We start from the raw sequence: 26,129 nt of genomic DNA on the forward strand, positions 1-26,129 counted from the left end.
TTCCAATAAGTATATCCAAACCAGTGGCCACATGGATAGCCCTAGTTAAGCACGGTTTGTCACCAAATGAATAAACGAGACATAAATCTATTGTAGAAAGATGTAAGAAGGAAGGGGAGGATAGTAGGGATGGGAGGGAGGGAAAAGAGAATAAATAGAATACGTTATATGTGGCATTGTCTCAGACTAAGCATAATTAATAAAAATAAAATAAAGAGCAGTGTTGGTTTAGTTTGGGAGTATTTTATAAAACTTTGGAGCACAAAGAAGATTTAGCAAGAGATCCATTAAAACCAAAATATGTAAATAATAAAGGGGCAAAGAGAGAGACATCTTATTACAAAACAAACAAACAAAAAAACTATAGTTGGAGAACAATGAAATCCAACACAGAAAGTAACAGCCCAAATCCTAGATATGTCTTTAAGTAAATAGGTCCTGACACTACTAGGCAAGTAGAGCTATAAGGAGGGGGAATATGTGGGGGCAAAGGGTGATGGAAGAGTGCTAAATTCATCTTCTATAGAAGGAAACCAGCCTATAAAATCTAAAACAAATACATGGAGTAATGTCGATAGTTATGGAAGGAAATAGCCAAAGTTGAAAGTGAGTGCTTTGGAGACATTAGAAACTAGACTGGAGAAGAAGATTAGAAAGAAGCCTGGCGTTCAAGGTGCGGTTGCCAATGTTTTCATTTGCTTCTTAGGAAATATGGGCACTGGAGAGATTGCTCTGAAATTAACTACTTGCTGCACAAACAAGGGAACCAGAATACAGACGATAACCCCTATATAACTATAAGCAAAGACACAGTAAAGAGATCACAGAGATGGCTGCTCCATGATTGGGTAGGGTCTTAATTGTAGATATGAGAGAGAGAAAACATCCCGAGGTATCTGCAAGATTCCAGAGCAGAGAGAAGCTGACTGGACATGTCCAACTCTATCTTCCAGAGAACAAGAATAGCAGAGAATAGCAAGAGAGAGAATAGTGGGGGCTGGGGACCAGAATTCATATATATATATATATATATATATATATATATAGATAGATAGATAGATAGATATAGATAGATATAGATATAGATATATATAGATATAGATATAGATATATAAAGATAGACAGACAGATAGATAGATAGATAGATAGATAGATAGATAGATAGATATCCATATATGTAATAAGTTCAACTGAGTAGGGACAGGAGGAGTCTGGAGGATAGCAGTGGCTTTGGTATGTGTCAATAGGAAGCCAGATGCCTCTTCCACTAGAGGAAGGGGAGATAAAGAAGTGGCTCTTCCTGCCATACAGGTTTCTGAGGAATGCTGAAAGTATTCACCAGGGATTCTACAGTCCAGTGTGAGCTGAGCCAAGACTGTCATTTCTAGACATATGTTCTTTCCTTTGAAGTTTGAGACTTAACAATAAAAAGCCAGCTGTAGTCCCATGCAAGCCTGTAACACAGCACTGAGAGACAGGTAGGGGCAAGAGGATCACTGGAGCTTACTGGTTATCAGACTAGGTAGAAAAAAGATAGTGAGCTCTGGACTCTAGGAGAGACACTGCCTCAAAGTAACAGCCAGATAGTGAAAGAGGAAGACATCTGATGCTGCTTCTCTTTCTGAATACAGAGCTACATATACCCATATATACCACACATGAAGCACACATGCACCCAAATAAGCCATATTTATATAAATACACACCCACGCATATACACACACTAAATTAAAAAATATTAATTAGGAGTAGAGAGATGACTCAGCAGTTAAGAGCACTTGTTGCTAGGACCCAGGTTCAGTTCCCAGCATTCTTTGGGTGCTTCAAAAGCATTTGTAAGTCAACCACCAGGGGAACTGACATCCTCTTCTGTCTTCTGAGGATGCCAGGTACACACATGGTGCGCAAACATAGACGCGGGCAAAACACGCATTTACGTAAAAAATAAATCTTAAAAAATTTAAACAACTCTGAGATTCCATCTTACACCCATCAGAATGGCTAAGATCAAAAATTCAAGCGACACCACATGCTGGCGAGGATGTGGGGAGAGAGGAACACTCCTTCATTGCTGGTGGGAATGCAAACTAGTACAGCCACTTTGGAAATCTATCTGGTGCTATCTCAGAAAAATGGGAATAGGGCTTCCTCAAGACCCAGCTATTCCACTCCTTGGAATATACCCAGAAGATGCTCCAGCACACAACAAGAAAATTTGCTCAACCATGTTCATAGCAGCCTTATTCATAATAGCCAGATCATGGAAACAGCCTAAGTGTCCCTCAGTAGAAGAGTGGATAAAGAAACTGTGGTACATATACACTATGGAATACTACTCAGCTATTAAAAACAAGGAATTCCAGAAATTTGTGGATAAATGGATTGAGCTAGAAATGATCATAATGAGTGAGTTAACCCAGAAGCAGAAAGAATCAAATGGTATATACTCACTTATATCTGCATACTAGCCCAAGGGGCATGTCCCACGAAAGCCTTCACTTACCAGGAAACTGGGACAGAGGGGAAGGCATCCTATTGGGACTCTAAATGAGAGACGCATGGGAGAACAGCAAAATAAAAGGATCCAGAGGGTCCTAGAAATCTACAAGTAGAACAATATGATAGGCAGATTTGGGCCCAGGGGTCCCGCTCAAACTAAGGCACCAGCCAAGGACAATACAGGAGGTAAACTTTAAACCCCTTCCCAGATCTAGCCAATGGTCAGAATATTCTCCACAGTTGAGTGGAGAGTGTGATACGACTTTCTCACATACTCTGGTGCCTCACATTTGACCATGTCCCCTGGAGGGGGAGACCTGGTGGCACTCAGAGGAAGGACAGCAAGTAGCCAAGAAGAGACTTGATACCCTATGAGAATATATAGGGGGACGTAATCCCCCTCAGGAACAGTCATAGGGGAGGGGAATAATGGGAAAATGGGGGGGGGGGAGGAATGGGAGGATACAAGGGATGGGATAAACATTGAGATGTAACAAGAATAAATTAATAAAAAAAAAAAATTTAATTGAAGAAATAATACTGAACAAAAAAAAATGAAATAGAAGGAAGAGGACATGAGTACTCATAAAGTACAGAGAAGATTTTTAATATAGATATAAGGGAGAAAACAGGCAGAGGGAAGAGTCCAGGCTGAATATAGCCAACAGACTAAACTGGAGCATGCGAGGAGAGCCAAGGAAGGAGAGCAAGAGAGGAGACACCAACCAAGAGAGGCGGCCTGGACCAAGAGAGCACAGTACCCAAAATGGCTGCATTACATAGGGATCAGGCTTGAGGAAGGGTCATAGAAAGCCAGGCCCTGTGAAGGAGAGGTTTAGGGTAGAGGGTGGGGTAAGGACTCCTGGGAGGAACCACAGGTACTGAGTGAGGCTTATCCTGGGTTCAAAACCTAACAAGTACCATGCATTATACTAACAAAAAATTTAAGCAAATAAAATGTAGGGAGAAAGTTTTTAAAAAATCATCATCAGTTGAAGGTTCAGTTGGAGCAAAGTAAGAAATAAACAATATCATTTCTCAAATTCCAAGAACAGATGTTTTCTTAAAATTGTGTGTGTGTGACCTATAAAATCTCTTTCATTTTTCTCTTGAACCGGTATCAAAATCTTTATTTCCTTTCTCACAGCCTTTCCCTAATTAGATTTGAAGGTCCCATAGGAAAAGGACTATGCCTTACAATTTGATGATGCTCTCACCACAACAGAAATTAGCAAATACCCAGTGAATATCAGATGCACTATAATTGAGTCTCAAATAGCCATGGCATGGTTGCTGTTTGGTCTACAAGGTAAACTTGGAAAATCCAAAGATACATTTAAAGAAAAGGGAATGTGTGTTATGTGTATTTCTGCCTCATGCTCTATCTTGGTAAAAGAATAGTCATCACCAACAGTCAACAAAAATCATTAAACTTGCCTATGCACCATCTTTTCTCAAGGTCATTTCTCAAAGAAGAATTAGATTTCTACAAGGCACAAATCTGGTAGAATCTATTCTGCAGGCCTTACTATTTTTCTTTTCTAAGAAGGCCTTTTAATTTAGCTTGGGAATTTAATAACATTATGTTGATTGATTTTTGTCATAGAGATCCTCAATCTCCCTTTCCATTTTTATACTTTCTATTTTCTGAATGTCTTGTTTCCTTACCCCTGTATTTTGAAAGGGAAGCTCTTTGTGTTTATAATGGCAAAGAAAACAACACGTTGAAATGTAATGCTTTCCATAGCAATCAGTGCTCTATGATTCTACATTATGTAACTTGCCTTAACAGCATTTAGTATACTGATGTTAATTACCATAACAGTCCCAACTGGTATTATAAGTACCTCTTAATAAGAGACAATCTTTGTGTTTATATCCTGGAGTTTGTATTACATTCATCAACAAAAATAAGTATTCCTTGTTGTCAGCTGTTTTCAAACTCATCATTTGAAAACCCCTAGGCATGGCATTGCCAACTTTCTTGGTTTAAATAAAGTAAGTCTTTGATTGCTTTGGCTCTTTGTGATCATCGTAAGGTTATAGCAGAAATTTTGTGGTAAGGTTCTTGTAGCATCCTGATGCATCTTTGTTTTTTGCTTTGTTTTGTTTTGTTTTGGTTTTGGTTTGGTTGGTTTCAAGACAGGGTTTCTCTGTGTAGCCTTGGCTGTCCTGGACTCACTTTGTAGATCAGGCTGTCTTCAAACTCGTGAATTCACCTGCCTCAGCTGGGATTAAAGGCATGTGCAATCATGTCTAACTCATCTTTGTTTTGTTTTGTTTTAAGATTTATTTTTTTTTATCTACATTGGTATTTTGCCTTACATGTATGTCTATGTGAGGATGCCAAATCCTGGAACTACAGTTACAGACAGTTGTGAGCTGGCATGTAGGTGCTGGGAATTGAGCCTGAGTCCTTTGAAAGAGTAGCCAGTGCTCTCAGCTGCTAAGCCATCTCTCCATCTCTGGTTGGTTGTCCTATCAATAATATATGAGAGCCTCCTTGCCAGCCAAGCCTTTTCTATTTCTTACCAATGTGTATTTGTGAGTGATTCTGTGTGTGTATGGGGGGGGGGTAGTGTACTGCTGAAGACTGAACATTAGGCAAACAGAGAATTCTCAACAGAGGAATATCGAATGGCGGAGAATCACTTAAAGAAATGCTCAGCCTCTTTAGTCATCAGAGAAATGCAAATCAAAACGACTCTGAGATTGTATCTTACACCCATGAGAATGGCTAAGATCAAAAACTCAAGTGACAGCACATGCTGGCGAGGATGCGGAGAAAGAGGAACACTCCTTCATTGCTGGTGGAAATACAAACTTGTACAACCACTTTGGCTGTGATGATATTAGTAGTAGCCAAAGACCCTTTACAGGGTGTGGCCCTCTTCAACTCACCACGTGCCTTCTTCTCTTTCTCTCTAACCCTGGCTTCATCAGGGTACTTGGTTCCAGTTCCTCTGTGCCTCCTAGAAACTTAAAAGGAATTGTACCTCCCCTCAAAGGAGAAGAAAATCTAGCTCTGAAATCCATGTCAGCATGGACCCCATCTTTGTTTCTGGGCTGCTCAGAGGAACTCCTGTAGCAGTTGTCCGGGAGAAGGGACCCTCCTCGGGATTCAAAGTTAGAAGATGTTAATCTGATAGGCTGCTCTGCTTTACTGACTGGGAGAGCATTGCAAATCCAACAGAAACAGGTGTGTTGCAGTGCACAGCCCAGGAGCCAAGCTGCTGAGGAAACAGCTCAAGTACCTCATACTTCTTAAGTTGCAGTCTCACCTTTGTGGACCCAGCTCTGAAAGAAGATCATAGAAGGTTCTGCAGAACAAATAGAGACAGCTACCTCTCCTGCACTATATACACTGACTTCTGGGCAAGATCAGAGGGATGAACAACTTCAGCCCTAGGGATCTTCAAACAAGAAGTGTGGTACCAGAAACTACGGATGTTTCTCCCAAATCCTCATTTGTTAATTAGACCTCTTACGACTGTAGCTACTGACATGAAAAAATATTAATATTTTAAATCACAGCAGTCTATGGTGGCAGCATTACCTTTTAACAACTATTGAGACATCATTTGCAGAGTAGACTCTACCTTGTAGGCTTCCTATTGGAGGGGGCTAGGTGACAGAGTTAGTGGGAAAATCCTCAGCATCAGACAAATATTTATTGGCCTTTCTTTAATCAACTAAAACCACAGCTATTATCATCTATCAAAGTGTTTGTTTTTACTTTAAATAAAAAGTAATAATTTTTTATTAATTTATTGTTGTTACATCTCAATGGTTATCCCATCCCTTGTATCCTCCCATTCTTCCCTCCCTCCCATTTTCCCCTTACTCCCCTCCCCTATGACTGTCCCTGAGGGGGACTTCCTCCCCCTTTATATGCTCATAGGGTATCAAGTTTCTTCTTGGTAACCTGCTATCCTTCCTCTGAGTGCCACCAGGTCTCCCCTTCCAGGGGACATGGTCAAATATGAGGCACCAGAGTACATGAGAAAGTCATATCCCACTCTCCACTCAACTGTGGAGAATGTTCTGACCATTGGCTATATCTGGGTAGGGGTTTAAAGTTTACCATGAGTATTGTCCTTGGCTAGTGCCATAGTTTGAGCGGGACCCATGGGCCCATATCTGCCTATCATAATGTTCTACTTATAGGTTTCTAGGACCCTCTGGATCCTTCTACTTTGCTATTCTCCCATGCTTCTCTCATCTAGAGTCCCAATAGGATGTCCTCCCCTCTGTCCCAGTTTCCTGGTAAGTGAAGGCTTTCATGGGACATGCCCCTTGGGCTAGTATGTAGATATAAGTGAGTATATACCATTTGAGTCTTTCTGCTTCTGGGTTAACTCACTCATTATGATCATTTCTAGCTCAATCCATTTGTCCACAAATTTTGGGAATTCCTTGTTTTTAACAGCTGATTAGTATTCCATAGTGTATATGTACCACAGTTTCTTTATCCATTCTTCTACTGATGGACACTTAGGCTGTTTCTATGTTCTGGCTATTATGAATAAGGCTGCTATGAACATGGTTGAACAAATTTTCTTGTTGTGTGCTGGAGCATCTTCTGGGTATATTCCAAGGAGTGGAATAGCTGGGTCTTGAGGAAGCCCTATTTCCAGTTTTCTGAGAAAAAAGTAATAATTTACTAAAATCCTGGGAACCACTACCCTGAACCTAGAGATTGATTCAGAATAAATGTTCTCTCTCTCTCTCTCTCTCTCTCTCTCTCTCTCTCTCTCTCTCTCTCTCTCTGTATGTGTGTGTGTGTGTGTGTGTGTGTCTGTCTGTCTGTCTGTCTTTTTTTGTTTGTTTGTTTGTTTTTTCGAGAAAGGGTTTCCCTGTGTAGACTTGGCTGTCCTAGACTTGCTTTGTAGACCAGGCTGGCCTCGAACTCACAGTGCTCCCCCAGCCTCTGTTTCTCAAGTGCTGAGATTAAAGGCATGGGCCACCACGCCCGGCCAGAATAAATGCTTTCATATCCATGATAAATGCCAAGAAAATAATTCAAAAATCCATAAGCTCCCTTGTAGCACAATTTTACCTCAGTTAATTGTTTGAATAAAGGGCAACTTTGTGTTTATCTTTTACCACGATAAAACAATGAAACATAAGAGTTTTTGCTTAGTGAACCGCAGAAAAACAATACCGTAAAAGGTCCTAAATGCCAAAATTTCACAACATTGCTGATCATGATCCCTCCACAGTGATGAAACTGAAGAACAAACAGCACAGTTAAGTTTTACCTTTCCCTGTTCATGTCTTTAAACACAAATAAATCTATCAGTGAACGCCTACAAGACTGTGCTAAACATGTTTCTACAACTTTTATCTTGTGCTTTCAACTTCAAAAAATTATGGCCTCCCCATAAGCATTCCTCTAATAAGTATTCATGGTTCTATTTCTATTGATTCAATTATTTATGATTAAAGGAGTTGAGGTTGTAGTAAAACTTTAAAAATATCAAGTGTGTTAAATTCTGCAGCAACTTTTACTCAGGATGTTACAATTAACTAGACAATCTTGGCATCTATGTAACTAATAGGGGAGATCAGTCTGCTGGATTACACAAGTACGACATTGAAGTTTTAGTGTGTGGAATTATGCACACAATGTGTCCCATGCAAACATAGGTTAATTCCAACTTCTTTGTACCTCACTGAGTTCTGTCCTACAATAGTAGAAGGAAAGAAGGAGTTATGGGCTTTCATGTGGGTGTGCTGTCTCTGACAGGACATAGAAACCTGTCTTGTTAATTAAATTCTGACTCAGAGTGGGCTGTAACTATCTACTGAATGTCTGATTGTAGTTAAGAACATTATAGAGAGTTTTGGGTGACTGTTCAGGCAACAAATTATCTCTGTCATTTTTTTCATTTTGGAAGCTGCTAATCTGCACTTCCAGATTACTCAGGTAATTAATTTTTATTCCTTCTCAAGTCTCTGATGGAGCTGAAGACCAGATAGTTTAGTTTTACAATTAAGCTTAGTTGTTTAGGAATTAAGATGATTTTAGGTCTAGATAGATGTCTTAGGTTGATAATGACGAGATATGATAGTGATTTGCATTCAGAATTTTAGACTCACCAAGATTGGAAAGATGTTTTCTTCAAGGTTGCCAAACTCAAATAGCCAAAACATTGTGAACGTAACAATTTCATAATTCCTGAATGTTTTGTGGTTCTTCTTACTGTATATAGCCTATTGTATTTATTTGTCATAAGATAAATGTATATATAAAAAAGAAAAATAATAATAAAAAGAAGACAAAAGAGAAAGAAATTATACTAAAAAGATCCAGAATGCAAATTGCTCAAATTTAAAAAAAAAATGGAGTAAAAAGAAAAGATACAGTTTCAAGTACCTTAAAATGACCTTAAGTTGTTCAGTTTGGGGATTTTTCTTCAGACCAGCACTCTTTCTCCATCAACACCTTGGTTGGGAGACTGTCTGGTCGAACTCAGCATTTGGCAGCATTTATCTAAGCTGTTGCACAGTCTGGCATGCTGGGTAACCAGTGGCTAAAAGTAAAAGATAGTAAGTTGAGACTGTGCTTTTATTTCCTCTTCCTCTTCCTCTTCAGATCTAGTTTTAAAAGATGAGCAATAAGACATCAAAAGGAGATCAAGGGGATCCAAATGGGAAAGGAAGAAGTCAAATTATCCCTATTTGCCGATGATATGATAGTGTACATAAGTGACCCCCAAAATTCCACCAGAGAACTCCTACAGCTGATAAACACCTTCAGCAAATTGGCAGGATACAAAATTAACTCAAAAAAGTCAGTAGCTTTCCTATATACAAATGATAAACAGACAGAGGAAGAAATTAGGAAAATTACTCCCTTCACAATACCCACAAGTGATATAAAATATCTAGGAATAACCCTAACCAAGCAAGTGAAAGACCTATTTGAAAAAAACTTTAAATCTCTGAAGAAAGAGATTGAAAATGACATCAGAAGATGGTGGGATCTACCTCGTTCGTGGATCGGGAGAATTAACATAGTAAAAATAGCCATCTTACCAAAATCAATTTACAGATTCAATGCAATCCCTATCAGAATACCTACAAAATATTTTGAAGATATTGAAAGAACAATTCTCAACTTCATATGGAGAGACAAAAAGCCCAGAATAGCAAAAATGATCCTATACAATAAAAGATCCTTGGGAGGAATCTCCATACCTGATCTCAAGCTGTACTATAGAGCAACAGCATGGTACTGGCACAGCAATAGGCTAGTGGATCAGTGGAATCGAACTGAAGACCCAGAGATGAATCCACACACATTTGGTCACTTGATTTTTGACAAAGAAGCCAAATCCATTCAATGGTAAAACGATAGCATCTTCAACAAATGGTGCTGGTCTAACTGGATGTCTACATGTAGAAAAATGCAATTAGACCCCTATTTGTCACCATGCACAAAACTCAAGTCCAAGTGGATTAAAGACCTCAACCTAAAACCAGAGACATTAATCCAGTTAGAGGAAAAAGTGGGGAAGAGCCTGGAACACATAAGCACAGGAGACAAGTTCCTGAACAGAACACCAACAGCCCAGGCCTTAAGGTCAACAATTAATAAATGGGACCTCATGAGGCTGAGATGCTTCTGTAAGGCAGGTGACACTGTCAAAAGAACAAAGCGACAGCCTACAGACTGGAAAAAAATCTTCACCAACCCTTCATCTGACAAAGGTCTAATATCCAAAATATATAAAGAACTCGAGAAATTAAGCACCACCAAACCAAATAACCCAATAGAGAAATGGGGCTCAGAACTAAACAGAGAATTCTCAACAGAGGAATATCAAATGCATCAGAGAAATGCAAATCAAAACAACTCTGAGATTCCATCTTAAACCCATCAGAATGGCTAGGATCAATAACTCAACTGACACCACATGCTGGCGAGGATGTGGAGAAAGAGGAACACTCCTTCATTGCTGGTGGGAATGCAAACTAGTACAACCACTTTGGAAATCTATCTGGCACTTTCTCAAGACCCAGCTATTCCATTCCTTGGAATATACCCAGAAGATGCACTACCACACAACAGGGACATATGCTCAACCATGTTCATAGCTGCCTTATTCATAATAGCCAGAACATGGAAACAGCCTAAGTGTCCCTCAGTAGAAGAATGGATAAAGAAACTGTGGTACATTTACACTATGGAATACTACTCAGCTATTAAAAACAAGGAATTTCCAAAATTTGTGGACAAATGGATTGAACTAGAAATTATCATAATGAGTGAGTTCACCCAGAAGCAAAAAGAGTTAAATAGTATATATTCACTTATATCGAGACAATAGTCCAAGGGGTATGTCCCCATGGAAAACTTTACCTACCAGGAAAGTGAGTCAGAGGGGAGGACATCCTATTGAGACTTTAGGTGTAAGAAGCCTGGGAGAATGAGGAAATAGAAGGATCCAGAGGGTCCTGGAAAACTACAGGCGGGTCTGGGCCCTGGGGTCCTCCTCAAACTATGACACCAGTCAAGGAAAATATAGGCAGTAAACTTCGAACCCCTACCCAGACTAGCCGATGGATAGGACATTCTCCACCGTTAAGTGGAGAAGGAGGTCTGAGTTTCACACAAACTCTGATGCCCCATATTTGACCATGTCCCTTGGATGGAGACGCCTGGTGGCACTCAAAGGAAGGATAATAGGTCATCAAGAAGAGACTGGATACCCTATGAGCATATACAGGGGGAGGAGGTCTCCCTCAGTCACAGAAATAGGGGAGGGGAGGGGAATGGGGCGGGAAGCAGGAGGGAGGGAGGAATGGGAGAATACAAGGAATGGGCTAACAACTGAGATGTAATTTGAATAAATTAATAATGAAAAAAGGAAAAAATAAATTAAAAAAAAGAAAGTGAAAAAAAAAAGGGAAGAGAAGTTTTAAGATATATAAACCTACAAGGGCAAAGCAGACAGGTAAGGGCACAATACAGTCTGGAGAGTCATGGAAAAGGAAGGCAGAGGAGAAGGAGAGAAAAACTCACATAGTCAGAGGGGTCCTGCTCTGCACAGAGCCTTTGTGGTATAGGATTTAGAGGTGATGTAGCAGAGAGAAGAAGAAGAATTGGTTGAATGTGTCTACCTGGAAACACTGGCCATCTGTGTTAGTTACTTTCTCTATTGCTGAGATAAAATACCCTGACAAGCAACTTAAAGCGGAAAAGGTCTATTATATCGGCTCACAGTTCAAGGATGCAGTCTGTCATGCCAGGGGAGTCTGGAAGCAGACAGAGATGAATGCATGTGCTAAGCTAGTTTCCTCCCTTTTATTTTGTCCAGGATCCCACTTCTAAGGCAGAATTTTTCACTTTATCCCGATCTTGATAATCCCTCATAAGCATGCCCAGAGGCTCATCTAACCTCCTCCGTTAGTTTCAGATTCTGTCATCTTGACAGTCCATATTGAGTATCATACGCTCTAACCATTTGTGCAAGATGCTAGCATCTCCTTATTAAGATTTCAGGACTTGAGACTTCAAGTCACCTTTGTGAAGAAGTTAGAAAACCCTGAAACGAAAAAAAAAAAAGACACCCATAACCTGATATTTTATTAGTACAATACCTTTATTGGTTCTTTAAGATTTTTCCACATACATAAATATATTTAGATCATATTCATTTCTCATTTATCCCCCTAACTCTTCCCAGAAACACTTCCCACTCCCTACCTCCCTCCCAACTTCATGCCCTTTTGTCTTTTAAAATAACCCAGTGAATCCAATTTGTGCAGCCAAAATACTCACGAGTGCTGGCCATTTACTAGATCGTGGAGATCTACCAGAGGCCACACCCTTAAAGAGACCTGACTCGTCCTTCTCTAGAAGCCAGTGTCAGTAGGTCATCGAGTGTCAGTAGGTCATCAGCTGAGGCAGGGGCTCATGAGTGTTGGAATGTAACCTGACATTATAGAGTCCAGTAAGATAATGGTCACCTTTCTTTACAATTGCCCTAAAACAAAATCAGCCAGTGGCGATGCTCACTCCTAAGTGTTAATAAGTAACTAAGGGTCACCAGGCAAAGAATAAGTCTAACATGAGAGATCAAAGCCCAAGTAAACAAATCGGAAAGTGAGCCGGAAGAACCAGACATTGGCAGAAAACAGCAAGGAACTTTTCACAAAGCAATAATTAGTGACCTGATAAAGCTAAGCATGTCATCCCACAACTAAACAACAATGACAGCTAGGACTTATTAAGGACACACTGGTAGCCGCTGCTGAATGACCATTAGTAAACCAGGAAGCCAAGATTCAGACCTGAATTTCAATCTCATCCTTTGTGTTTGTTTCTTTGCCTTGGTAAGATCCAGTGTGGTTATATCCACACTCATGAGCACTGCACTGGGCTTCCCTGAATACCTGTTACCAGAAGAAGGAAAGCACAAGAAAGACTTAGAAATGTGCTCTTACACTTGACAAACCATACTGAGAGCCTGAGGTCTAAGCATCAAAAGCACCACTCTAAACAGGACCTCATGAAGCAAATCCTAAAAATTCAGTACAAGAAATGAGCACTACAATGAAGGAATTCTACCAGAAGACTAAAGAGCGATAGGAGAAAATTACAACAAAAGATAAAGATGTGGAGGAGGAAGAGAAAATGTAAACAATTAGTCATTCCAAGTATGCTACAAGAAAAGTAATCAGAGATGAACGTTTCCTAAAGGTCCAGGCTGAGCATGAGCCTAACTCTTGCCCAGGACCAACGATGGTAAAAATCCACAAAGTGGCACAACATCATGAAATCTCACAGTAGGGATAAAGAGACTCTTGGAAAGACTTCCAGATGGTTTAGGGCTCAGAATGTCAGTTGTAGAGTGTGTACGCTTAATAATCACCAGCATGTACACACAGGCAGGTACACATACACATATGCACGCACGCACGCACGCACATATGCATGAGACAGACAGACAGACAGACAGAAACAGAGACACAGAGAGGCAGAGAGAGAGGCAGAGAGAGAGAGAGAGTAAGAGAGTCAGAGAGCAAGACAGACATACATAGTTACAGAAAGTCCAAATTATAGGAACTTGAGGGGCATCTTATTTATGAAAACCAACAGTGGTTGTTAAATATAATAGGAGACATAATTTAAATTTTGAAAGAAAATGAGTTTTTTTTTTAATAAAAGTGTGCAGCCCAAAATACTATAGTCAGGTAAAACACTGATTGGAGGTAAGAATGGGACACGGTAGCACGCTGAAAATCTTTTTCTATATAGCCTTTCTAGGAAGTTGTTGGAAAGTGTAGTCTAACTGAAATGAGGGAGAAATTAAAGACAGAGGACATAGACTTTAGGGATAGAGCCTCTGTGGTGGGAAGGGAGAATATTTGTCCAAGCACCTGAAATTTCCTTGAAGGAGCCGTGGCTTTTAAGCTGCTGGAGCAATAAGATGGGATTACGTTTTAGGCAGATTATTCTATCCTACTCATTAAATTGGGATTATTAGATTGCTGGGACACCATGACATGTTTGCAAAACTCAGGTGAAATGTAATTAAAACCTAAACTATGGTGGCAGGAAGAACCACAAACTGTACATGAACACATGAACAACTGAACTGACATCTGATGGCTCGGGGGAGCACAATTTCATTTTACTATGGATATTTACGGCAAAGGAGACCACATGAAAGAACACTGAAACTTCTAGTTCTGGAAGCTGGCATATAAAAGGCGGGAAAGGGTTTGTTTGTTAGTTTGTTTTTGTTTTTGTTTTTTATACCAGTAGGAATGAAAGGAAGTTTCATTCCAGCTGTACTGTTTCAAGTGGAGAAACAGCACAATGTTACCTGGGAAATAAAAGGAACTGCTACCTCCATTTCTGATACCACTCAGAATGTCCATTTTGGAACTTGACATCTCTGCAAGACAAGATGAATTTAAAACACAGACGAGGAGTACAACAAAACCCACCGCGGCTCTTGCCACTTGACCCTGTGAGACCCACTTCAGGAGAGTCACACCAGGACACTTCAAGCACAGTCTGTACAACAGAGGCTTTGAGCCACATCAAGTGACCTTACATCCCTGAGACCAAAGTGGGAGTGGTAGTCAAGGACCAGATCTGCAAGGCCTTGAAGGACAAGACATATTGAGTGGATAGGTCACTGGGGAGTCACTGGGGCAGTTTAAGCAGGAAAGTGATATTATTCAATGTTGTTTTTATCAAACTCTCAATTGTTTGATTTCACCAATAAAGATTCAGGAACCAGATGCTGGGGTGAAAACCTGCCAGGTCAGAGAGGCAGAGAAAGAAATCAGGTGATGGTCCTCCTCAGCTCACATCCCAGAAAGCAAAGAATACCTTCCCCATGCTGTCTCAAAAAACCTTCAACCTGAATTTGAGCTTCTATTTCCTGGGTGTCTCTCTATCCATCCTCCTGACTTCCTCTTACTCTCCATGGTGTTTTCCTATGTTCACTCCCTGTTAACTGCTTACTTGCCCCACCTCTTGACCTATGGTTGATTTTATCTAATTCAAGTAGAAAGCTCCTGGATTAAAGGTGTGTGCTAGTGCTGGGCCACATCACAACTAGAAACAGGGTCTTCCAGTAAGCACTGCAATCTCGGGGTTCACAGTGCAACCAAATATCCTGCAACAACTTGTGTCTCAAGATTGTTCTAGGTGGTATCTGAAAACCATTTCAGAAGGAAAAAAAAGAATAAACATGAAAGTTAATGCAACAAAAGATGCTAGCTGGAGTTAGTGACGATGCAAACATAGCCATTGTTGGTATCTGAGAGAAGCTGACCATAGGACTCAATAAGAATATCAAATTTCATCCTGATCAAGTCCCTTATATAAAATGGTATTTATTTACATAAAGGCCAGGCATACCCTCCTGTGAACTTTAAATCATCTCTAAATTGCTTATAAAACCTAATGCAAAGTAAATCCTATGCTAATATTTTATTTTATTGGGGGAGAACAACCATATATACTCAGTACAGACGCAACTTACCTTTTTACATGTTTTCATCATGCAGTTGGTCGAATCCATGAATTTAGAACCCACAGGAGGGCTGGAGAGATGGCTTAGCCATTAAAGGCTAGGCTCACAACCAAAACTAAAACCCACAGGTACCCATTTCTGGATGTGCTCAGACTTGAGATCTTTTGAAGTTTAATCTACAGCTTTTTGCTGTGTTCAGTGTTGAAATTCACCATGCTGAAGTTACTCCAAGTTTCAGCAACTGAGCTATAGGAGTACTGATACTATGACAGAAGAAAAAGGAAGAAGAGGAGTGTTGGCAGTAGGTGGCCACAAACTGCTGCCACCCCTCAGTTTCAGCTGTTAAACTGGAAATGTCTGTGTGGCATGCAGGTGGAGTCATCAAATGAACAGTTACACAGACAAGCTGAGTCCCAGGCTGTGGTTGTATTGACTGGATCCTATGCTTTGGGCTTGAGTTCAGATAAACTCAAAGCTTCACTAGATTCCAAACGCCCATCATGCCACAGATGCTTCTATGGGTGTGTACTGATACTCTGTTACTGACTTTGTACATGCCTGCTGTCTTAGAGTTACTATATGCTATGATGAGACACCATGACCAAAAGCAAGTTTGAGAGAAAAAGATTTGGCTTTGCTTCCATATCACTGTTCATCACACACACACACACACACACACACACACACACACACACACACAAAAAAAAAAAAGTCAGGAACCTGGAGGCAGGAGCTGAGGCAGAGGCTATGGAAGGGTGCTGCTTACTGGCTTGCTCCTCATGGCTTTCTCAGCCTGCTTTCTTATAGATCCCAGGACATCAGCCCAAGGATAGCACCATCCACAATGCAAAACCAAGTTATAAAAACAACAAAATAAAGTCGCACATGCATATCTCAGTGTTTTAAGCAAATGTATTTATTTATTTATTTATTATAGTTTATTCATATTACTTTCCAATTGCTACCCCCTCACTCCTATCCTCCCATACTCACCCTCCCTCCTTCCTCCACCCTATTCCCCTCCCCTAGTCCTCTGACAGCGGACCCTCCTCCCCCACCATCTGACCACAGCCTATCAGATCTCATCAGGATAGCATTGGGCCACATTCACATACTATACCTGTCTCACTTGCCTGGATGAGAGCAAAGCAGAAGAAATGAGCAAAAAGATGCTATCCCCCTTCAGTGTCATGGGTTGTTGGATGGACAGACAGACGATGGGCATATGGACGGATGGATGCACCGTGGGGTAGAGACGCCTCAAGACAAACTAGACTTGAAAGATGGCCTGATCTTGAAGACAGCATGGTGGGAGGATTGGGGGAGGGAGTCAGTGGAGGGCATCCAAAGGACAGGAGAGGCCACACTTCCCAGCTGTGCTGAAGGCTCTCTCTCCTCCCTCTGCTCTTTTCCCAGCTGCAGAGTTATTTAGGCCACTTTCATAAACAGCTTTCTCTAGTGTTAATCACCTGGAGAGCATTCAGTGCTGGGAGCCAAGGTTCATTCCTGTTAATAGGCGAGTTTGGGAAACACAGAACTGTAGAATTTTAAATAAAAAAAACAAATCAAAATAACTGGTGTGACACCTTCTTCCACAAGAACCATAGTTCTGGGGTGAAAGCTAGGACAATATATAAGCTTTTCATTTGTTTTGTTGTTGTTTTGGTTTTTGTTTTTTGTTTTAAAGAACTGTATCAAGTTCTGGCAGCCTTGACCCTTGATAATATGATCCCAGTTAAATCCGGTTGCAATGGGAGAAGTTGTCACATTAGATTTCACTTGCTAAGCAGATACTACTAATTATCCTTCTTTCTTTTCTTTCTTTCTTTCTCATTGAGATTATAGTACAGTTACACCATTCCTCTCTTCCCTTTCCTCCCTGCAAATCCTCCCATATGCCCTTCTTTTCTCTCTTTCAAATCCATGGCCTCTGTTTTTCATTAAGTGTTGTTACGTGCATATATACACATGTATATGTGCATATTTCTAAATGCATAGCTCTAACATGCTCAGTCTGTATAATGTTACTCATATATATGTTTTTTATGGCTGACCATTTGGTAGGTAACTAGTTGGTGTACTCTTCCACTGGAAAGACTATTCCTTGCACCCTCAGCATTCCCGAGTTGCCTGCGGTTCTTTGTGTAGATTTGAGGCCTTGTGGTACCCCTCCCCCCAAGTCCACTTCAGCATGTCTGTTGCAGCTGCCCTTGTTCAGCTCATGTTTTGGCAGTCTTGTTGGTGAGACTTTATGGGTAGAGCTTCTGACACTGCTAGGAGATGGAAACTTCCTGTTCTTCTGGTTTACAATCTTCTTCCCCCCTTTTCTGGAATGATCCCTGAATTGTTTGGAGGACTGGGCTCCACAAGTCTATATTTTGATTGGTTGTGGTCTATCTCTGTTGCAAAGAGAGATTTCCTTAATGAGGGGTAAGGACTGCGCTCATCTGTGGGCATAAGACAAATATTTAGAATGGAGTTGGGGTATGCTGGTCTAGGAAAGTGGCATCGTAGGTTCTCCTCCAAGGTCCATTACTTCACTAGCCCTACTAGTTGGCTGGGTTTCCAATATCAAGCATGATTTCCCTCTTGTTAAGTTGGTCATGAGTTCAATTAAAGAGCTATCGGTTACCACCTAGTTATTTGAGCAGTGTTTCATGTAGCCCAGGCTAGTTTGAACTCACTGTGTACCAAAGAATGATGGCCTTGAACTCCTGATTCTCCTGCTTCCACCTTCCAAGTGCTAAGATTATGAATATATGCCACCAACTAGGCTTGTATTAGTTTTTAATTTTTTATTTAATTTTTTCCTATTTGAGGGACAAAGTCTCACTATGTAGTCTTGGCTATCCTGAAACCTGCTATGTAGACCAGGCTGGCCTAGAACTCTTAGAGTTCTGCCTCCCGTGTGCTAGGGTTAAAGACATGTACCACTACTCCCAGCTTATATTAAGTATTTTAAATATAAATATAAAAGTCTTGGAGAGGGAATGCATATTGACTATTTTAGTTGATGACATAAAAAGGAAAGAGATGATAGATTAAATATTCATGCCCTTATTCTCGCTATTTTTCAGTGCAAGAAAAATCATCAGTAAGACATAAAATCTATACTCTTTGGGATTGGAGAAGAGAAAATTGCTACTAAAAAGCCAAAAATCATTCTACTTTAATAATTAACATTAATATACAACTCCTAGACCCACCACATCTCCCTCCCACAGTTTGCAGATGTACTTTTTAGATTATTAATAAAATATTATCTTTTTCATAGGAATATATTTATAGTCTTCTAAAAAGAAACTGTGTTTTGGGGGTTCCCTTAGCCGTGATTTACTATGTAACTATTAAGTTCTTAAGCTTTGCATTTAATGAAGAGTATTTTCATAATAGTGATGCTGATCTCCAAACCTGACACACACACACACACACACACACACACACACACACACAGACACACACACACACACACACAGAGAGAGAGAGAGAGAGAGAGAGAGAGAGAGAGAGAGAGAGAGAGAGAGAGATAACAGTTTAGATGCCATTGACCTCGTCTGGTTTTTAAATTTTGTTTCTGAAGATTTTTTTTAATAGTTGTGTGATGCCATTTTACAAAGTTCATATTCCTCTCTGATTCCATGAGTTTACAGAGAGAATAAAATGTTTATGGATTCATGTTGATTAAATGTAAGACTTCCACTCAATAAAAATAGTTCTAAGCCAGAAGTTTGTACATGCCTTTCATCATAGGACTTGGGAGGCAGAAGTAGGCAGATGTGTGTGAGTTCTAGGTCAGCCTGGTCTACAGATCAAGTTCTAGCCAAGGCTACACAGAGAAACCCTGTCTCGAAACTCCCCCTCCCCCTGAAAAAAAATAGTAGTTCTAAGCCAGTAAGATGGCTCAGCAGGTAAAAAGCACTTGTCACATAAGCCTGAGGACATAAGTTCAAACCCCAGAACCCATGGAAAGATGAAAGGAGATCACCAACTTCGCAAAACTGTCCTCTGATTTCCACATGCATACCACAGTATGTGTATACTGAGACACACACACACACACACACACACACACACACACACACACACACACACACTCACCTAAAAAAATACACACAATAATGACTTATTAAGTCTTTTAAATATAGCAGTTCCTTGAAACTCGGACTTAGAAACTCATGTCTGCAGTGGACCAATGGCTGTAAGAAATAAACTCAGATGACATAGTCAGTAGCAGAAAGGAGCTTGTCATCTCCCCATTAGTCTTGAGAATGTTAGGTTTTGGGGGCAGCAGGTGGCGAGTAAGATGGGCAAAGATAAGAGAAGGCCATGGCTGCTCACCGCCTGTGTTGTTCTCTTCTCTGAATCCCAGAGACGTGTCTTCCACCAGTGTCACCTCCCTTCCCTCCAAAGGCTTGGAGCACCTGAAAGAACTGATCGCAAAGAACACTTGGACCCTCAAGAAGCTTCCTCTGTCCTTGAGTTTCCTGCACCTCACGAGGGCTGACCTCTCTTATCCAAGCCACTGCTGTGCTTTTAAGAACCAGAAAAAAATTAGGGGGTAAGTAGCAGGGGTGTGGAATAAGCAAGGAGAGGCCGGAATGAAAGAGGGACTCGTTTGTAGGCTTGGAAAAGAACGTGGTTTAAAACTCAGGAGGAAGTGAACTGGAAGCATCGCCATACGCAGGAAGCTTGTGGGCCTGATAACTGTGGGGAAAACGTGGTTGCAGATGAGAAACAAAGCCAAGATTGCTGGGTTGCGGTGGAGCAAAGGGAGACAGTAAGAAATGATGTCATGGAGACGGGGCTCACGACAAAGCTGACTTGTCAGGTGTCTGCAGACTTGGAAGCAGGTTTGGCTTGCATCCCAGCCCTATCGAGTCTAGCCACATTATCTCAGCCTACTTATTCAGCTGCTCCGAGCTGCGAAGGACTCGAGATCATCATGGTGACAATCCATAGGGGTTTTGAAAAGAATAAGAGGTTGCATGAAAAACACCTGGAATTTGAATAGCTGAAATGCGACAAGTAAAAAGCATTAACTATGACATATATAATTTCAATATCTGGCAACTTAAAAGACTGCTAAGGAGAGATGTACTACTTTACACTCAAAGCTGTTGCCCATTCTTGCTCTGACCTGTTTCCTCTTTGATGTCTTGTGCCATTTCCCGCTTTAATTCCACCCTTCCTTTTCTATTTCTGTCTCCTTTAGTTTCTACATAAGTATCTACTTAGATGACCAGACAAAAATATCAGGACCTAGTCTAAGAGGCAGATGCAAACTAGAAGGTTGAAGACCTAGGCTAAGGGGCCCATCACAGCCATAATAACTGCACGGGAACATGGTGTTGATATCAGGGGCTACAGTAATGCTACAGGACACTGTAGGGAAAGGAGCAAGCGTGAATACATAGAGCGGACCTTGCTGGTGAGGTATAAAAAAACTAAACATTCTCAGTCCCAACTACAGGTAACCCCTGCATTAAGGCTGGGGGATCCCTGGGGAAGGGAAAAATTTGAAGAGCCATAGCAACAGGCAGTCTCTCCTAGGAATGTCAAAAGATACATACATGGAGTCTTACCAATACAACTACCCAAACAGGAGTTGAGCAAGGACAATAACAATAGTCATGCTAATGTTGGCATGGAGAAAATCTATAGGCCTCAACTCTATGCAAAGAACAATAGGCAATTAAAAAATGTTGAGAGTAGGAGAAATAGCCTTCCCTTGGAAGATCACGCCAATTTGTTATCCAATACCAAATGGTCAGCCCTGGAACCATATATGTGCAAATAACATTATACAGACTGAGCAGGTTGTATTTATGTATTTAGGAATACACACACACACACACACACACACACACACACACACACACACACACACACACACCAGCAGTTATTTAAAAAGAGTCATGATTTTGAAAGTGAGCAAGTGGGGGTTGGAGGGAAGAAAAGGGAAAACAAGAAATGATGTGATTATATTGTAATCTCACAAAAATACATTTAAAAAGTAAACCCTATTTCTATGAGTATACCTATGTGCTGTGGCCATTTATTCATTTGTTAGCAAATATTTGATGAGCATTTCCTATGTGCCTGCCACTGTCCCAGCTCCAGCAGGAGTACACGGAGGTTTCTTGCATATAGCTTACAGTCTACTGAAGGAAGAAGTCAATAAACAAAGAAGGAAATGTCAGTCAGGCCTGTGAAGATATGAAACACCAGGGTGGAGTGCTTTGAAAACCAGGAAAGACTTTTGTTTGTTTGTTTTTTCAAGACAGAGTTTCTCTGTGTAGCCTTGGCTATCCTAGACTTGCCTTGTAGACCAGGATGGCCTCGAACTCACTAAATTCATCTGCCTCTGACTCCTGAGTGCTGGGATTACAGGCATTCGCCACTATGTCAGGAAAGACTCTTATGAAAAAAAATCAGCCTATGTTTAAAATTGAATAATGACTATGGGTGGCCATGAGTTTCTAGGCAAAGGGAGTGTGAAGTTCTGGAACTCAGACTAGGACTAGCGTCAACAGCAACCACAAGCACACAGATGGCACAACCCTTGCTGCCAATACAGTTGTAACAGCTTGGAAAAGATGCTTACCTATTCAATCAACACTCACATTCCGTTCACAAATGCACACACCTCACAGACCTGTACAACACAACACAGCTAGTAACTAAAGGAACCATGTCCTAAGTTGGTCTCAGTGTCCATGATTTTTCATCATGTTCTTTTTTTATTTGAATAAAGGTTTATTTTTTTAATTAATTAAACATTTTTATTTTTACATATACATTTATATTATTACACATATATACAATAAACTACCTATAGCAAGAAGAACCATGACACAATCAGGAATTATAAAAATGTGGCTCAAGAAGATGAGAAATAAGATCATTGTCACTGGTCACAGTAGGAGAAGTGAGGTCATATAAATGGATGTAGCAAAGAGCGGGAAAGATGGTTCAGAGAGATGCTTGCTGCCAACTCTGATGATCTGAGTCCCACCCCCAGCATCCACCTTGTGGAAGAATAGAGCTAGATCCCACAAGTTGTCCTCCTAAACAAAAAGGAATTAACATTTATAAGCAAGTGTCATAGAGGATTTACTAGTGTGTGCTTAGAAAATGTTAAGTTACACAGAAGTAGAATTTACCTGCAAAAAGAATTGTCTCAGACACAACTTTAAGATAAGTTGCATCCTAATCAAACTTAGAAATCATAAGATGAGGAAGGGCAGAGTTGTACTTGTAAGAAAAATTAGAACTCTGATCCACTGAGGATGTTTCTTTAGAACTTGCTTATATGGAGACCCTCTTCTCAAAAAAAAAAAAAAAAAAAAAAAAAGAGAGAAAATGACCCTTGGTGTCACCTGGTCAGACAGCAAATCTGGTTTATTTAACACAAGTTGCTCAATGTAATCTAAAGATATCCAAAAAATCCAAAACAGCTTTGTTTTGTTGCCATTACTCTTCTCTAATTGCTAGGAAAACGTACCTTGAGATAGGAGCCTAAAAAGCCACTGGCAGATGAAAGCATCTGTAAAGGTGCCATGTTATAGATCGAGCTTGCAAGCTGTTCCAGATTTCTGCCCTTGGCTGAAATTCCATTGGCTTAGCTGGGATCTGCATGCATGCTTTTCTTAAAGCATTAATCTTTGAAGCACCTGGAGTGAGTGTTGATAAAGGCTTAATTCTGCCATTACATTTTGACCTTCATATCGCACTGTGGTGTGTGCACACATAATAAATTAAGTAAATATATTAAATGATGTAGCAGAGGCCCAGCCTGACCAAATCCAGCAGAATCCATAGCATCATGAACATCCAAATAAGTACCTTGCATCCCTTCCCAGGGGTTATGGGGATCACGGGTAAACTTTAAGCAAGAAGTGACTCATAGCTGTTGCCTTGCAGAATCCTAGAGTCCCTGGTGTGTAATGAGAGCAGCATCCGGAAACTGCGTCAAAGAAAAGCAGTGAATGTCTTGAGAGGTCCCACCTACCAGGAATACGAGGACGATCTGGGTGACAACAGTGTTGGGGACAAGCAAAACTCCAAGTCCCAGGAGAGCCCCAGCAACTCTCATTATTACGTCTTCTTTGAAGATCAAGAAGATGAGATCATTGGTTTTGGCCAAGAACTCAAAAATCCTCAGGAAGAGTCACTACAAGCCTTCGACAGCCACTATGACTATACTGTGTGTGGGGACAATGAAGACATGGTGTGTACCCCCAAGTCGGATGAGTTTAACCCCTGCGAAGACATCATGGGCTACAAATTCCTGCGAATCGTGGTGTGGTTCGTCAGTCTGCTGGCTCTCTTGGGCAATATCTTTGTCCTGCTTATTCTCCTTACTAGCCACTATAAACTGACCGTGCCACGCTTTCTTATGTGCAACTTGGCCTTTGCCGATTTCTGCATGGGCGTGTATCTGCTTCTCATCGCCTCTGTCGACCTGTACACACACTCTGAGTACTACAACCATGCCATCGACTGGCAGACAGGCCCCGGCTGCAACACAGCTGGTTTCTTCACTGTTTTTGCCAGTGAGTTATCTGTGTACACACTAACGGTCATCACCCTGGAGCGATGGTATGCCATCACCTTCGCCATGCGCCTGGATAGGAAGATCCGCCTCAGGCACGCATACACCATCATGGCTGGGGGCTGGGTTTCCTGCTTCCTTCTTGCCCTGCTCCCTATGGTGGGGATAAGCAGCTATGCCAAGGTCAGCATCTGCCTGCCAATGGACACCGACACCCCCCTGGCTCTGGCGTACATTGTCCTCGTTCTGCTGCTCAATGTTGTTGCCTTTGTCATCGTCTGCTCCTGCTACGTGAAGATCTACATCACGGTCCGGAATCCCCAGTACAATCCTCGAGATAAAGACACCAAGATTGCCAAGAGAATGGCTGTGCTGATCTTCACCGACTTTGTGTGCATGGCCCCGATCTCCTTCTATGCCCTGTCAGCTCTTATGAACAAGCCTCTTATCACCGTCACTAACTCCAAAATCTTGTTGGTTCTCTTCTACCCCCTCAACTCCTGTGCCAATCCATTTCTCTATGCTATTTTCACCACGGCCTTCCAGAGGGATGTATTCATCCTGCTCAGCAAGCTTGGCATCTGCAAACGCCAGGCCCAGGCATATCAGGGTCAAAGAGGCTGTCCAAACAATAGCACTGGTCTTCAGATCCAAAAGATTCCCCAGAATGCGAGGCAGAGTCTCCCCAACATGCAAGACGCCTACGAACTACTTGGAAACTCTCACCTAACTCCAAAAATACAGGGACAAATCGCAGAAGAGTATAAACAAACAGCCTTGTAAAGTGACACTACAAAGTCACAGTAGGACTTACAAAAGGCTGGTTTCTTGAGCATGCATTCCAATCCCATGACAGAGGAAGGCATAGCTTCATGCAAGTGACATTACATGGGGTCAAAGTTCATCTGTAGAGAGTATTGCGTCCAAGAAGGAAGAGAAGCTATCAGCATATCTGAGTCCCAGGTGATATGAAAATAGTCTATGCTCTCCGGGGGACTTTTTTGATGCTTGTCTATGACACTGTGTAACATGTACCATAGATACCAACTGAGCTGTTCCCACATCTATCTTCTCCATTTTATGTAGTGTTTTATACTAAAGATTCAACAAATGCTCAGTGTCCATTTACTTGAGCACCTCCATATTGGCTCCCTTGATATATAACCAAAGAAAGTTTTTATCCCTTAAAAAAAAAAAAAAAAAACTGCCACACTTGGGAGGTACAGGCAGGGGGATCTAATAAAGTTCACCCTTAGCTACATAGTGAGTTCCAAGCCAGCCTGGGCTACATGAGATCACACCTCAAGATACCAAAAGAAACTTGGAAAGCAAACACAATTAGATGACACATACTGCTTTTATTAAGCATGAAAAGGGGGGAAGTCTAGCCCTGGGAGGTTTTTTGCTTCCCCCTGCTTCCTCCTGAGACTCTCAAACAATGTCCTCTTCCCCAGGCTCTTCCTCCTGACCCAGGTGTTAGGAACGGACTGGAAAAACTGCTAAGAGTTCAGCTTTCGTGGCTGAGAAAACTAAGAATTATCTTCTCATACAAGACGTGAGTTCTGAAAGCCATTTCGAAGCAACACGTGGGAATGAGGACAGAGCACACTCAGTCACCTGCTGAATAATACAACTACACACCACTTAGCTGTTGGCTTTGAGCAAGTCCCTGGAATTCAATTCCTATAGAAACGGAGGCGCTTGATGACCTCTTCCATTTTCCAAACTCTAGGTATATCTTCCCCTCAGTAGATATATTTTCATGACAAAGAGAAAAAAGCACTACTGAGGTAGAATCTGTTCTTTCTGCTTTGTGGGGCTGCTATCTACTTCTTTTTGAAACCATTATATATGACCCAAGAAGATTTTCCCTTATTTCATTTTTACCATCATGTCTGAACCAAAAATTCTATTGAGTGACTATATGGAGTCATATTACTAATTATTCATCTAATTAGTATATCTATCCTGCTGTCAGTTCCAAAACGGGTGCGAATTTATGTAATGGAATAATAATACAGTCAGGTGTGGTGGTACACACCTTTAATCCTAGCATTTGGGAGTCAGAGGCA

General features: G+C 41.0%; 1 protein-coding gene across 3 annotated transcripts in view; it reads left to right on the plus strand.

Annotated features, from left to right (window-relative positions):
* Tshr (thyroid stimulating hormone receptor) overlaps nucleotides 1–25,040 on the plus strand; it is a 130,425-nt gene extending 105,385 nt beyond the window's left edge. For all 3 annotated transcript variants that reach the window (XM_051150122.1, XM_051150113.1, XM_051150103.1), the window contains 2 exons: nucleotides 19,873–20,061; nucleotides 23,427–25,040. In XM_051150122.1, coding sequence (XP_051006079.1) covers nucleotides 19,873–20,061; nucleotides 23,427–24,840 — 1,603 coding nt within the window. In that variant the 3' untranslated portion in view covers nucleotides 24,841–25,040. The remainder of the gene's footprint in view (nucleotides 1–19,872; nucleotides 20,062–23,426) is intronic.
* The last annotated feature ends 1,089 nt before the right edge of the window (nucleotides 25,041–26,129 follow it).

The sequence above is a fragment of the Acomys russatus genome, chromosome 1, assembly GCF_903995435.1.
Source record: "Acomys russatus chromosome 1, mAcoRus1.1, whole genome shotgun sequence".
Lineage (NCBI taxonomy): Eukaryota > Metazoa > Chordata > Mammalia > Rodentia > Muridae > Acomys > Acomys russatus.